At 40.9% G+C, this 15,406-nt stretch overlaps 1 protein-coding gene across 2 annotated transcripts in view; it reads right to left on the reverse strand.

Moving 5' to 3' along the window:
- LOC136876519 (aquaporin AQPAe.a) overlaps positions 1-15,406 on the reverse strand; it is a 539,002-nt gene that overhangs the window by 438,847 nt on the left and 84,749 nt on the right. Inside the window, exon 1 of one of the 2 annotated variants that reach the window (XM_067150535.2) lies at positions 14,830-15,048. The exons of the other annotated variant lie outside the window; for it this stretch is intronic. Coding sequence (XP_067006636.2) covers positions 14,830-15,025 — 196 coding nt within the window. The 5' untranslated portion in view covers positions 15,026-15,048. Of the gene's footprint in view, positions 1-14,829; positions 15,049-15,406 lie in introns of those variants that run through there. 2 annotated transcript variants of the gene reach the window in all.

Raw genomic sequence — 15,406 nt, forward strand, 5'->3', positions numbered from 1 at the left:
CATTGTTATCATACGTAAATTTTATTACTTCTTTGGTGTAAGATCAACTATTCACACATTCACAGAGTATATGACGTAAGAATTGCCGGTAAGTAAGCAACGAGTTATTTTTAGTGGTTTAACATTTGCACTATGGATGGGAAAGGGCTAAGCTTTGGAAATAAGTGGCCATGGCGTTAATTAAGTTACAACCCCTGTATTTGTCTAGTGTGAAAATCAGAAACCACGGAAAACCATCTTCAGGTCAGCCGACGGTGAAGTTCGAACCCGCTATGTCCTGAATGCAAGGTCAAAGCTATGTGACCCGAACCATGCAGGCAACTCGCTCGGTACCATAAGGTACAATTCCTTCTGATTTTTAGAGTTAGAATCTCCATTCTACCGGCGAGCTGGCCGTGCGGTTAGGGGCGCGCAGCTGTGAGCTTGCATCCGGGAGATAGTGGCTGTACCTTAAAGAAGGCCAAGGCCGCCTCCTTCCTACTCCTAGTCCTTTCCAATCCAAAATCCATCTGTGTCGGTGAGACGCAAAGCTAGTTGTAAATCTCCTTTCTGAAAACAATGACAAGAGGTAAGGGAAGACATTCAGGGACAAAGTGATAAATTCAAATATCGAGTGAGTTGGATACACCGTTGGGTCATCTGTCAGCTTGCATTCGGGAGATTGTGGCTTCGAACATCACTGTCGACATCTTTGAAGATGGTTTTTTCGTGGTTCCCCATTTTCACACCAGGCCAATGCTGGACCTGTTTTTTAATCAAGGCAACGGTGGCTTCCTTCCCAGTCCTAGCCCTTTCCTATCCCAGAGTAACCATAAAGCCTGTTTGTCTCGGTGAAACGCGAACCAAAATTGCAAAATATAGATAGATAATCATATAAAATGCAAAGATCTGCCTGTACACAAATCATGGACGAAGTCGTCTCCGTACAGGCTTTTTTTTTTTTTTTTTTTTTTTGCTTGTGGCTTTATATCACACCGACACAGATAGGTCTTATGGTGACAATGGGATAGGAAAGGTCTAGCAGTTGGAAGGAAGGGGCCGTGGCATCAATTAAGGTACAGACCTAGCATTTGCCTGGTGTGAAAATGCGAAACCACGGAGAGCCATCTTCAGGGCTGCCGACAGTGGGATTCGAACCCACTGACTCCCGGATGCAAGCTCTCAGCCGCGCAACCTTAACGTCACGGCCAACTCGCCCGGTCGTTCAGGCTATGAAGGCCCTTGGACAGGTGGAAGGTAAAGGCTTCCACTATCCCTAACCTCGGCACTTGGTGGGGTAGAGTGATTAGCTCTACGCCCGGCCGCCTTTGCCGCCAGAAATTAACTTGGTATTCATTTTTGGCGTAGGCTGTGTGAACCTCAGGGCCATGAGCACCTCCGGAATTGGAAATCTCGTTTCTTAAATTTTTCGAGATTCTTTTTTTTTTCTAGGGGCTTTACGTCGTACCGACACAGATAGGTCTTATGGCGACGATGGGATGAGAAAGACCTAGGAGTTGGAAGGAAGCGGCCGTGGCCTTAATTAAGGTACAGCCCCAGCATTTGCCTGGTGTGAAAATGGGAAACCACGGAAAACCATTTTCAGGGCTGCCGACAGTGGGATTCGAACCTACTATCTCCCGGATGCAAGCTCACAGCCGCGCGCCTCTACGCACACGGCCAACTCGCCCGGTTTTTGAGATTCCAACGTGGAATCGAACCGGCGTCCTTGCGGGTGAACCGAGTACGCCATTACCGCCTCGCCCAGGCAGCCCCACAAATCATGGACGACAGGATGATAAATATCATCCACTATCCACAACCTCGGCACTGAAGGGGATAGAGCGATTATCTCTACACCCGGCCACCTTTGTCTCCAGGAATTAACCTGGTACTCATTTTTGTTGTAGGCTGAATGGACCACCAGACCTTGTGCCTCTCTCAAGGCCACACGACATTATTATTCAACTGTATCCTAGAGAAAATTGTAAGAATGTGGAAAGAAATGTTAAAGGAACACGGCATTTTGTCAATAAATTTGGAGAGAAATGTTATGGTGTTGAAATAAATTGTCTAGCATTTGCAGACGATTTCGCTATACTTACGGAATTACCTAACAGATGCAGCAATACAAATCAATCTTTAGGAAGATATATCCAACAAAACAGGCTTGAGAGTCTCTGTAGAGAAAACCAAATTTATAACGGACATGAAAAACTGTTACCACGCGAGTACCTGCAGTTGTGAGCTTGCATCAGGACACAGTGGGTTCGAACCCCAGTGTCGTCAGCCCTGATGATAGTTTTCCGTGGTTTCCTATTATCTCGCCAAGCAAATGTGCTTAATTAAGGCCACGGCCGCTTCCTTCCCACTCCTAGCCCTCCATGTCCATACGCGAGCGAATGCCTAGTATTAAATTGCCGTGTAATATTCTTCTAAAGTATTCACTGCCTTAATGTAATTCATAATCACACCATCTATCATTGCAAGTACAGTATATGTGCTTTAAACCTTTCAACAGTAGTTAGTAGGCTACAGTTGTGCACATCTGCATTTATGTTAGTTAAGCTCATATATTTTGTTGTATTTGTCATCTTTCCTATTCATTTCTCTGTTTCTAGTGTACTCAAAATCCAAATGCAAGTCTCCCACTATGTTCTGAAAAATAAATAAATAAATAAATAAATATATAAATAAATATATAAATAAATAAAAAAATAAATAAATAAATAAATAAATAAATAAATAAATATTTTAAAATGTAAATAAAAATAGAACTAGCCAAGGGGCCCAATCCCTCCTCCATCTCTCTCATCTTTCACATGCTTTTACCCATTTCTTTTCTCCGTCACACATCCTGAAACCACCCGAAGCTCTTGGCCAGAGAGAGGGTGTTTCGCTTTAGGTGGCCCGCCCCACCCCATCAGGGAGGGGAATGAAAGCTTTGTAAAATAATAAAAAAAATAGTAACAAATTATAGATTAGATAAGCTTGAAAGATTGGAAAAAAGAATCGTTAGGAAAATACTGGGTCCAATGAAAAGTACAGAATTGTGGAAATTAAGAAGTAATAAGGAAATCTATGGGAACATAGAAAACATAACCTAAACAAAAAGAAAAGGAGACTGTTATTTTTTGGGCACATCTTTAGGATGGATGAAAACAGATATCAATGCTGGTGACAAATTTAAGGGAAACTGTCATCATTGCCTTAAGGGGTTCATTAATAATTCTAAGAAATCATTGTTACAATTCGGTTACCATATATTTTTCTCAACTGTGTCTATTTCTTTTCTAAAAATGAATGTAAAAGTGTATTTTGTCGCAAGCCAGCCTCTGCATGAGAGGAAGTATATTTTATAAAATAAAAAATAAAATTGTACTAAAATAACTTGGGGAGAAAAATCTACTACAATAACCTGGATCAAACCGAAATTATCATGTGGTTCCTAGCAAGCTATAACTGGAAGAAAAGAGGAAATAAATGGGTGGGTCTTGAGGATCTCGTGTACCGACCACATCACAGACGTGGAGTTTCTTTTTAGAGTGAACTGTCTATCTCAATTATTGACAACACTTAATAAAAAGAGGAAGCACGAATATCTTGGCTACATTATGAGAAACGAGAAAAGACATCTGCTTGTACGAGGAAAACTAGGAGTTAGAAGGGGTTGATGAACTTTCTGGTTGTTAATTTGAGAGGATGATACAATTTTAACTGTACTCAGCTATGCCCTCGACAAACCAAAGACAACAATGATGACAAATAGCACTCTGGAACAGAAAAGCACAACAAGAATTATACGGCCCTCTGAATCTTCAACGGCGAACTACCCTTTTCATAGAGCTTCCATTCACTATCTGCTTCGCGACGACTAAATAAATATATCGAATCTCAGATTTTACAAGGGGTAAATAACGAAACTGTCTTATAAATAGCTAGAATGCTGTGTTACATTGGTCAATAGTCGGTGGAATTAAAGTGGAGAGTCCTCGTAGCGTTACAACTTTTTAATATACATGAAACACGAAGCGGCATTAACATTACCTCCTTAACATCTTTCGTGTCAAGGTCTTTATAGGCGCAGTATAAAGTTATATGACCGGATAAATCGATTGATGCTTCAAGGATAAACCGAAAACAAGGAAGAACTCCGTCAATATCCATTTTAAACGATGGCTTGGTAAGTGAGCAGAAGTCATTCATTACAAACATCTTGTGGAAATAGAACATTCGGATATGAAGTTTCATTAGCTGTCTCTCTTTAGTAGATTGAACTGAACTTACGAATTTCGTATTTATTACAGTTTGCAATGAGGTTGATGAACCTCTTAATTCAGCGTCTACAATGATTTCGAAACAAACTGAAAAAGAAACTAAAACTGAAAACTTAATATAAGCTATTTAAAATTAGATCGATACTGCCATGTGGAGGTTTCTATACTGTTCACATTTTAGACGGGAAAGTTGAAGATAATAAAGAGTAACACGAACAACAAACATTTGCATACTATGTATGCATTTTTTCTGTAGCATTACCTGTAGCAGAGGATAAAAATGAGAAAATACAGGATGAACAAATTAAAACTGGTGCAGAAAATACAATAGGACTGACGTGGAATAGACGTTTGTTCATAAACATCACGGAAGATGCTGAAAAGGGCCACCGTTGACGTCGAGGCAAGGCTGTGCTCGATTTATCAAGCTGTGAGACACGCGTAACAAGTCCGCCTGAGGGATAGCAGCTATAGCGTTTTCAATGTTCTGTTCTAGCTCTTCCAGTGTGTGAGGATTATGGAGTACACCTGATCCTTCAATTTTCCCCACGGGCAAGAATCAGAGAGAGAGAGAGAGAGAGAGAGAGAGATCAGGCGATCGAGATGGCCAAGTAATTGACTTGTAAGGATACAGATGCAGGTCCTTTTTGATAATGTTTCGACACCATGATTTGTTAATTCTCACTTGCACTCCGGCTCCATGGCTAAATGGTTAGCGTGCTGGCCTTTGGTCACAGGGGTACCAGGTTCGATTCCTGGCAGGGTCGGGAATTTTAACCATAACTAGTTAATTCCGCTGGCACGGGGGATGTGTGTACGTGTACGTGTCGTCTTCATCATCATTTCATCCTCATCACGACGTGCAGGTCGCCTGCGGGAGTCAAGTTAAAAGACCTGCATCTGGCGAGCCGAACTTGTCCTCGGACACTCCCGGCACTAAAAGCCACGCACCATTTCATTTCTCACTTGCACAGATAAACAGCGTTGAAATTTCGTTGGACTTCGTTCCAGACTTTCCTTCACTAGAGCAGTGTTTTCTGGTGTTCGAACTCTTTTCGAATAGTTATTGTTTTCATTTGTTACAGAGTCCGCTTCGCGCAATTTTGCCACTAAGTTTTGAATAGCAGACTTTGCTGGGGGTTTTGCCAAAACGCTTCCAGTCTTAAAATGTTTGTGCAAACAGTTCCGCACAGGTTTTTCACGAATCTTGCTTCGCATAACACTCGACAATGGAAACGCGCCGTTTTGTCGTGAGCACCATTTTGTGTTGCATTCAACTGGTCACTAAACACGTCTGCTCCTCTCACTCATTCACACGTTATGACACAGTGACGTACTCGGAACAGAGCATGCGAGAGATGAACACGCGCGGGCATGTGACAGCAACCGATTGATGCATAGACAACACGGTTTCTAGCACGAACAGTTCTCCTGCTCATTAACAGGGGTCAGTTCCGCGTCAGTCTAATACATATACTCCGGGGCAATTTTATTTTGCCCACTCATTAGAATTACAATCGAACCTCGATATCTTGAACTTCTATTACTCGAATTTTCAGTATGTCGAAGCAAGACCAACTATAATATATCAGACCTTAACCGACCTATCGAAACTGTCCATAATGGCGGCAGCTGGAGTGCTAGCATGCGTTTGTTTTGATTTGTGTAAGCCGTGTTGTTACCAAATATTTACGGAAATTTGAATATTATTAATCGTATATTATATTTATTTATATTCTTAAGAAGGTTACAGATCCTCTTTCAGTGCCGTAAGAAGCTATTTGTTCTCAAAGAGCTTATTTATTCCAACAATATTGGTGGTGATAAGGTTAATGTTGATTCTCGTGTTCTTCTCTGAAAGTTTTTTCTTCATTTTTAGTTACCTATGCAATATGTTTATAGTTTAATGTGCTGTGTGCCTGGATGTAAGTAAGAGCTTAAGTGTTCCCGTTTCCAAAAGACCTAGTATTAAAACAAAATTGGGTTAAGAGCATTCGTAAGGAAAACTTCGAACCGAATCATAGCACTAACAATGTTGTGTGGATTAATCATTTTATCATTTTTGAAATCAAATATATTGTTAGGGAAGACATTATATACCCATAGAAGATGGTGATCTAATTCGAGTGCCGCGCAAACTTCCGAAGTTTAAACTAATGATGCCTATCCTAGCATTTGCCTTATCAGCCAACGTACCTTACTACAAAGAACATTAAGTCAGTCCCAGAAATCATGACTAAAATTTATGATTTAGAGACTAAATTAATCTTAAACGGTGGCGCAAGAATGATGTAATTAATTTTCAACGTTTTACAATGAACATGCGTAAACTAAACCTAACCCCATTTCCCGTGGAGTGAACATGAGGATTGTGTTCTTTTATATAAAATACAATTATGCCATCAATTCTGGTGAGTTTTAAGCTAACGAGTGCTTTAGATGGTCAAGTGTATCATACAAATATCGCTTGTACTTACTCAACAATACAGGTGGATTTTGGAGGGTTGAAATTTTGTTGGAGAAATTCGTTTGCGTGTTTTACATAATGGGCTGTGGTTAATGGTGGTGTGACATCTATATATCGTATTTGCTGACCGGAGATTCATATGTGATATATTTTTATACACTCTGTCTGTTTCAACCTGACGTTGATACAATAATTCTCCCTTCGTTATTTTCCCCTCTGAAATTTCATTTAGAATTACAATACGCTATAAGGCTACTTTTGGTGTTTAATTATTCATATTTTGAGTTAGTGAGTTGCATTTCATGACGTTCGACTTGTGATATTTTCTTTAGGTGACTCGAAATAAACATGCATAACCTTTCCCTCAACCTCTCATATCGCACACCTATGTCCGCCATGTTTATTCTGGATTACGGTCTGATGTAATTGTAGTTGGTCTTGGTCGAAGTAACTTAAATTTCCCGACCGTTTCTCCTATTCTCTGCGTGTATTTATTTCTCTATTACTCGAAATTCGGTTACACGAATTTCTCGATTTCTTGACGCAAACGTTTCCTCCCTTGAAGCATAAAACACTCAGTAACTCGAATTTTGTGCAACATTAACTGTGCAGTACGGCATTTGAGTTGTGTGAGGAACAGTTAACAAGTAAAGAATGGTTTACAGTGATACCGGGAGCTGATATGAGGGAAACTGAAAAACTAAAACTTCTAGTGATCGGAATATCGGTGAAGCCCGCTGTTTCTCGGGTGTGAATTAATTACCGGTACGTACGAAAGCGAACCCCCGAAGTCGCGGATGACAAGCTCCATTTACGAATATCGACTGCGTGGAACTGACGAGAAGTTTCAACGTGAATGGAGGAAAGGTTAACCGTAACAAACAGAAGAGACTAACGGATTTTTTCCAAAGGTGTTAATGGAGGTGTGTTTCTCGTTTCACTGCTGAATGTACTGTATCCTGTCTTCTATAAAGTTATTATAATAAGGGTTATAATTAAATTAATGCCGTACAATAGTTTGTTCGTATATGTTTACATACTGTTAAAAATTATGTGTTTAGTATAAGCCCGTAGATCCATATGTTTCATTTATGTGCTATACATTATAAAAAACGGTATTCTCCATATCTCGAATTTCGATAACTCGAAATAAAATGTAGCACCCGAGATTATTTGAGATATCGAGGTTCCACTGTATCCACCCACCCCTCCCTTTTCCCCGCTCCTCTTCTAGATACTGGCGCCGACTCCGTATGGATGGAGCGACAGTGTGGTGACAGCCAACACCCAGTAACCTAGTTACACAAACCAATTCAAGAGACTAGTTTCATTAGGACATAAGGCACAAATTTTCAATTTTAATATTCCATCATATTTCCATATTCTACTGATTTCTAATGATTCATCAAACTGATGTTATACATTCAGAATATACCGAATATCTGTAACTAAAAATATGAATGAAAATTTACTGGAAGCCAGTTATATAACTTTCCCTGTAGATTAGGTTAAATGAAAATAGTTTACAATACTCTACCGCAGTGGCAGTTTTGATTATTTTCATAATTTAACGCCCCTATTTTCAAAATAATAACACTAATTTTAATTAGTTGTGGTGTAGGTTACTGTAGTCACGTCCTATATAGTTCGTGAACCAAGGACAAAGGCCGAGTGGCCAAGTAAATGGGCCTGAGAGTCGGGATACCTATTGCAAAGGAATAGGAATGGGCACCTCGGACTTATTCTGAGTAACGGCCCCCCTTGTGCTCAGGCGGCTAGGACTATACACTCCACCGGAGGTCCCTAACACGTTAGAGGAGAGATCCCTTCAGGGACTATGTGTAAGTAGGGTAGCATTCTGATTCACGGAATTTCTGCCGACAGACTCAGAACATTTGAAGCAAGCTTCGGGCCTAGGGAAGTAACGGAGTTCCACTTTCATTTGACAGGCGAGAGACTCCCTGGAAATAACTTGGCGAGCGTAATTGAATTCAATGGGGAGCAATCAATATTAATAGGGCTTATGGAAGAAATAAATTATACACACTGAGTCAGCAAAGAGTAAGCGTCTGGATATGTTCGGAATTAATAATATTGGGATAAGGGGAGATAACGATTAAGAGATAGGAGGTTATAAGTTATTATAAATGGGAGGTTAGCAGCTGAACGAATTAGGTTGAGAATTGTCTCAGTCTACCCACCCTGCGAGAGTTGGAAATAGATCTGAAGGATACGAAAAGATGATAGGTAAATATGGGGAAGGTATGGAAGCTATAAAGAATGAGAAGCGTTTACAGGATTTCTGTGCTAGTATGGGATTAGCAGTTACAAGTACATTCTTCAAACACAAGGCTATTCACCGTTACACAAGGGAGAATAGGGATACCATATCCATAATAGACTACTGTATATCAAAACCGACTTGTAATTCAATAAATCTGTTAGGAATGTGCGGGAATTTCGGAGATACTTTGATGATACAGACTACTACATGATCTGTAGTGACCTAGGACTTTCTCTCAGAGTCCAACCCTTCGTAAGGGTGTAGTGGCATCACGCGACAAGCCTTTTGGTTATCTGCCTCCAAGAGTCTCTGTTTTGGGTATGGTGACTTGCTTGCTGTAAGCTCATCCTGGTCAATCTCTTGATCTGATCCACATCCATCGTAACGGTGCATGTCCTCTAGGTCTTGGGCCGTCGACTCTTCCCTCTATGATAAGTATTTCCATAGCCTCCTGTCTTCTGGCAATATGACCAAAATATCTGAGCTGTTTTTCGTTGATAAGGGTCGACAGTCTTGTTCTGATGCCGAGCTGTTGCAGGATCGATTCATTAGTACGGTGCATTGTCCATGGTATTCTCAGTAATCTCCTAAAGCACCACATTTCTAGAGCATCAATCCTGCGGCGATCCGCCATCTTCATCGTCCAAGTTTCTGCTGCATAGGTCGCGATAGGGAAGATCAGACTTCGAATGAGGGTAAGGTTTGTCTTGGAAGTGATGGAGGTGTCTTCCAGATGCGAGTAAGTTTTGCTGTTGAATTTATCGCAGTCGCAATCCGCTTACGGATCTCAGATTCACAGTCTCCGGTATTTGTAACAATAGATCACAGATACTCGAAGCGACTGACAACTTCATAATCAGAAATTCTTGTTATGGTAGGTCTGTTGTTATTAAAACGATCTACAATCATCACTTTGGTCTTTTTATTGGTGATTTCAAGACCATATTCTCTGCTTCGCTCGTATAACCTCGGCATGATGGTTTGTAGTTCTTGATGGTCTGTTGCAATTATCACAGTGTTATCCGCATATCTGAGATTGTTAATTTTCCTGCCACCAACTGTGATGCCGTCACTCCAATATTCGAGAATCTCCCACATAATGTACTCACTGTATACATTGAATAGGAGGGGGGGAGAATGCAAGGATAGGAAAAGTGAAATCAGTCTGCAGATGAATAAGGGTAGAAAATCTCCAGGACGAGAAAATTAGAAATAAGTACGTGTATATGATTAGTGAAAATTCCCAAACAAGAGATAGTATGTATGCTAAGGGTATAGAAAGAGAATGAGTGGCAAATAATGATGCTGTAGAGAAAAACCAAGGGAATGTGTGCAAAGATGGGAAAAGGTGAACATCTTGGTGGAATGATGAAGTGAGAGCAGCTTGTAAACATAAAAGGAGTGCTTGTCAGATATGGCTCCAAACAAGGACTGATGTAGACAGCGAATTGTATGTAGATGAAAGAAGCAAAGCAAAACAAATAATTGTTGTATCCAAGAAGAAGACGTGGGAAAATTTTGGTAATAACCTGGAAAGGCTAGGTCAACTGGCAGGAAAACCTTTCTGGACAGTAATAAAAAAACTTAGAAAAGGAGGAGGGAAAGGAAATGAACAGTGTTTTGGATAAATCAAGTGAATTATAATGGATCACAGAGAATCACTGGACAGGTGGAAGGAAATCTTTTCAAAATAAAAGGAAATCTTCCTGGTGACTTCGCAAACTACCAAGCTCATGAGAAGAAGGACAATGATGTTGGTGAAATTACGCTTGAGGAAGTTGAAAGGATGGTAAATAAACTCAACGTATTCACTGGTATTTTGGAAGGGAGAGTGCCATCAGTGGCTGAGAGGAAGTGGATACCGAGCTTAAGTGCGTCCAGTATCCAGTATTCGGGAGATAGTAGGTTCGAATCCTACTGTCGGCAGCCCTGAAAATGGTTTTCCGTGGTTTCCCATTTTCACACCAGGCAAATGCTGGGCTGTGCCTTAATTAAGGCCGCGACCGCTTCCTTCCCACTCCAAGCCCTTTCCTGTCCCATCGTCGCCATAAGACCTATCTGTGTCGGTGCGACGTAAAGCAACTAGCAAAAAAAAAAAGGAAGTGGATAAAAACCAGTGTGGTTTCAGACCGCATAGGGGCTGTCAGGATCAGACTTTCTGTATGCGCCAGATAATTGAAAATACTACGAGGGGAATAGACATTTGTGTCCGTAGATGTAGAGAAGACATTTGACAGAGTAACCAGCGCAAGATGTCCGCCGTACTGGGGGATTATGGGATTAAGGCTATCAATTGATGGAAGAATGAGTTCTTGGTTAAAGGTACTTACAGGGGTTAGACAAGGCTGTACTCTTTCACCTTTGTTGTTCATAGTTTACATGGATCATCTGTTGAAAGGTATAAACTCGCAGGGAGGGATTCAGTTAGGTGGAAATGTAGTAAGCAGTCTGGCCTATGCCGACGACACAGTTTTAACGGCGGACGTGCTGAATGCCTGCAGTCTAATATCATAGAACTTGAAAATAGGTGCAACGAGTATGATATGAAAATTAGCCTTTCAAAAAGCTAAACCAATGTCAGGAGGTAAGAAACCTAAGAGAATCGAACGTCAAGGTGGGAAAACAAAACTGGAAGAGGTAGATAATTTTAATTATTTAGGATATGTATTCTCCCACGATGGTAATATAGTACGTGAGATTGAATCAAGTTGCCTTAAAGCTAATGCAGTGAGCTCGCAGTTGCGATCAACAGTATTACGTGTAAGAAAGAAGGAAGGACGTCAGCTCCCGGACGAAAGTATGTTTACATCGGCCTGTTTTCAGACCAGCTTTGCTTTACGGGAATGAAAGCTGGGTGGACTCAGGCATCTTATTCCTAAGTTAGAAGTAACAGACATGAAAGTAACGAGAATGATGGCTGGTACAATCAGGTGAGAACAATGGCAAGAAGATACCGGAAGTGAGGAAGTAAAGGCTATATTAGGAATAATTCGATAAATGAAGCTGTACGCGTAAACCGGCTTCGGTGGTGGAGTCATGTGAGGCGAATGGCGGGGGATAGGTTGTCTAGGGGAATAATGGACTAGGTCATCGAGGGTAAAAGAAGTGGAGGGAAAACTATGTTTAGACTCAGTTTGTAATGAAATGAAATGAAATGGCGTATGGCTTTTGGTGCCGGGATATGTCCGAGGACTTCGCTTCGCCAGGTGCAGGTCTTTTGATTTGACTCCCGTAGGCAACCTGCGCGTCGTGATGAGGATGAAATGATGATGAAGACGACACATACACCCAGTCCCCCTGCCAGGGGAATAAACCAATTATGGTTAAAATTCCCGACCCTGCCGGGAATCGAATCCGGGATCCCTGCGACTAAAGGCCAGCACGCTAACCTTTTAGCCATGGAGCCGGACAGTTTGTAATGACTGAAAGAGAAGAGGTATAAACGAGGCCACAGAGCTAGTTACAAATACACGAATTTGACGGCGTCTAGTTAATTCACAGAGATTTACAGACTGAACGCTTGAAAACATAAAAGTCGCTAGTGAAGATTAATGAAATATGGCCTTTAAAAAGGAATGGCTAAAATGTTATTTACTCCACTGCGTATAAATGGTGACATTATTTAAAAAAGTTTAATATATTTGTGTGTTCATGCCTTCAATTATATGACCTAACTGATTGAGAAATAACAGTACGGTATACTACCGAACAGATAAAATAGAGATCATTAGCCGCGAAACATAGGGCTGTACCTTATATACTACAGCTCCCACATGAATTTAATTTTCGCAGCTATAGGCCCCCCGATACTGAGGCCATATTCAAATACTCCACAAAGTGTAATGCATAGATGTTGGTACATTTTACGGCTCGTTCATTAGGCCTATAATAATATTATTTTCCAAAAAATGTTTCCAATCCGCATATTATTTTGTATTATCACTGGTACACAGTTACAAACAATTCTTTAGAGGGTGTATAATAATAATAATAATAATAAACAATCGTACGACCTCGGCTACTACGCAACGATGTTTTTATTTAACACCATTTTGGCTGAATGTCAATTTTGATTTCCAGTTTTAAGCTACCAGATGGCAGAGAAACCAGATCGCTGTTGGGCGATCTATAACAAATTTTAATTAATTTTGTCGTGAAGACATCCAATGTGTCACCAGTGATCTTTCACGTGCTTACACCGAGCGAGTGGCCACGTGGTTTGGGTCACGTAGCTATCAGCATGCATTCGGGAGACAGTGGGTTCAAATCCCACGGGGACTGTACCTTAATTAGAACCACGGCCATTTCCTTCTCACTATCGGCAGCCCTGAAGATGGTTTTCCGTGGCTTCCCATTTTCACACCAGGCAAATGCTGGGGCTGTACCTTAATTAAGGCCACGGCCGCTTCCTTCCAACTCCTAGGCCTTTCCTATCCCATCGTCGCCATAAGACCTAACTGTGTCGGTGTCACGTAAGGCTACTTGTAAAAAAAAGAAATGTCGCTTACATCGTACGGTATGGAATGCTGAGTAGAATTATCTCCGATATTTCAACTGCCTTTCCTGGATTTGAACCCATGTTATTGGGATTCGGACGGAATTATAATCAATCAATCAATCAATCAATCAATCATGCAATCGTCAATGATCTGCATTTAGGGCGTGGCAGATTCCCTTTTAATTGTTTACCTACCGAGCTCGATAGCTGCAGTCGCTTAAGTGCGGCCAGTATCCAGTATTCGGGAGATAGTAAGTTCGAACCCCACTGTCGGCAACCCTGAAAATGGTTTTCCGTGGTTTCCCATTTTCACACCAGGCAAATGCTGGGGCTGTACCTTAATTAAGACCACGGCCGCTTCCTTCCCACTCCTGGCCTTTCTTGTCCCATCATCGCCATAAGACCTATCGATGCAGGTGCGACGTAAAGCAACTTGTAAAAAAAATTGTTTACTTCATAGTTACATTTATTTATAATTGTTTACCTAACTTTCTCTTCAATACTTTCAACGAACTTGGTAATTTATCAAAAATTTCCCTTAATAATTTATTCCAATAGCTTACTCCTCGTCCTATAAATAAATATTTGCCCCAATCTGTCCTCTTGAATTCCAACTTTATCTTCATATTATGATCTTTCCTACTTTTAAAAGCTCCACTCAAGCTTATTCTTCTACGTATGGCATTCCACGCCAACTCACCACTGACAGCTCGAAACATAGCGCATAGACGAGTATCTCGTCTCCTTACTCCCAAGTCTTCCCAGCCCAAAGTTTACAACATTTTAGTAACACTACTCCTTTGTCGGAAAACTCCCATAACAAATCGTGCTGCTTTCATTTGAATTTTTCCCAGTTCTCGTATCAAGTAGTCCTGGTGAGGGTCCCATACACTGGAGCCATACTCTAACTGTGGTCTTGCCAGAGACTTATACGCCCCTCTCTTGTACATCCTAAATACTCTCATAACCATGTGAAGAGATCTATAACCTTTCTTAACTACTTTGTTAATATGATTACACCAGTGAAGACCATTCCTTATATTAACACCTAGGTACTTACATTGTTCCCAGGAGGTACTATCACGCCATAAACACAATAATTACAACTGAGAGGACATCGAACAATATGGAGTGTTGAATACAATTATTTCCGTCCTTCACAATTTCAACTGCGTTTCCTGGAGTTGAAGCCATTTTATTAGGATTCGGACGAAGTTATAATAATAATAATTATAATAATAATAATAATAATAATAATAATAATGGAATTCATATATTTTAAACATGAAAGAAGAAATTATTTTTTAAAAAGCAATTGACTTACTTGCGCAAAACGTGTCCTCCTCATAACGCCTGCTGTTGTTCACTGTGTGCGGCTCAAATGCATTCACTATTGTTGGCGAATCCTTCCTAGGATGTATCACACTGCCTCCACTTTCAAGAGTTCCATTCACTAATGCATTTCGTTTCGGGGTGCAGTAACAGACAGAACCTTCCGATCTATCACACTCCCGCAACATAGCACAACACTTTGCAACAATTGGAATATTTTGAATTCTATGATGGACACACTAAGCTAAACCGCTTTTGAACTCACAGGCGAAAGATAAGATCGACGTACACACTATCGATTGCCTCTCGTTCTGTGGCCAGCTGATCAGGATTGCTCTTAATTTTCATCCTTCAAAACAACAGCGCGCGCTCTATCTAGCGGCTATAATTGGCAACCAGCGCCTCCTTTGGGAGGTTGCCATTGATCGCCACGAACATCAGCCTCCGTCTATTTTGGTGTCTTCTTGGCGGCTGCGTTAAACGTTACTGCGCAGGCGTTACTATAACCGCCAGCAATTTTACTATTTCCTCTTTAGTGAGTGGCTGATAAATTAAGTGCAGTACAAGCA

Source organism: Anabrus simplex, chromosome 6 (assembly GCF_040414725.1).
Source record: "Anabrus simplex isolate iqAnaSimp1 chromosome 6, ASM4041472v1, whole genome shotgun sequence".
Lineage (NCBI taxonomy): Eukaryota > Metazoa > Arthropoda > Insecta > Orthoptera > Tettigoniidae > Anabrus > Anabrus simplex.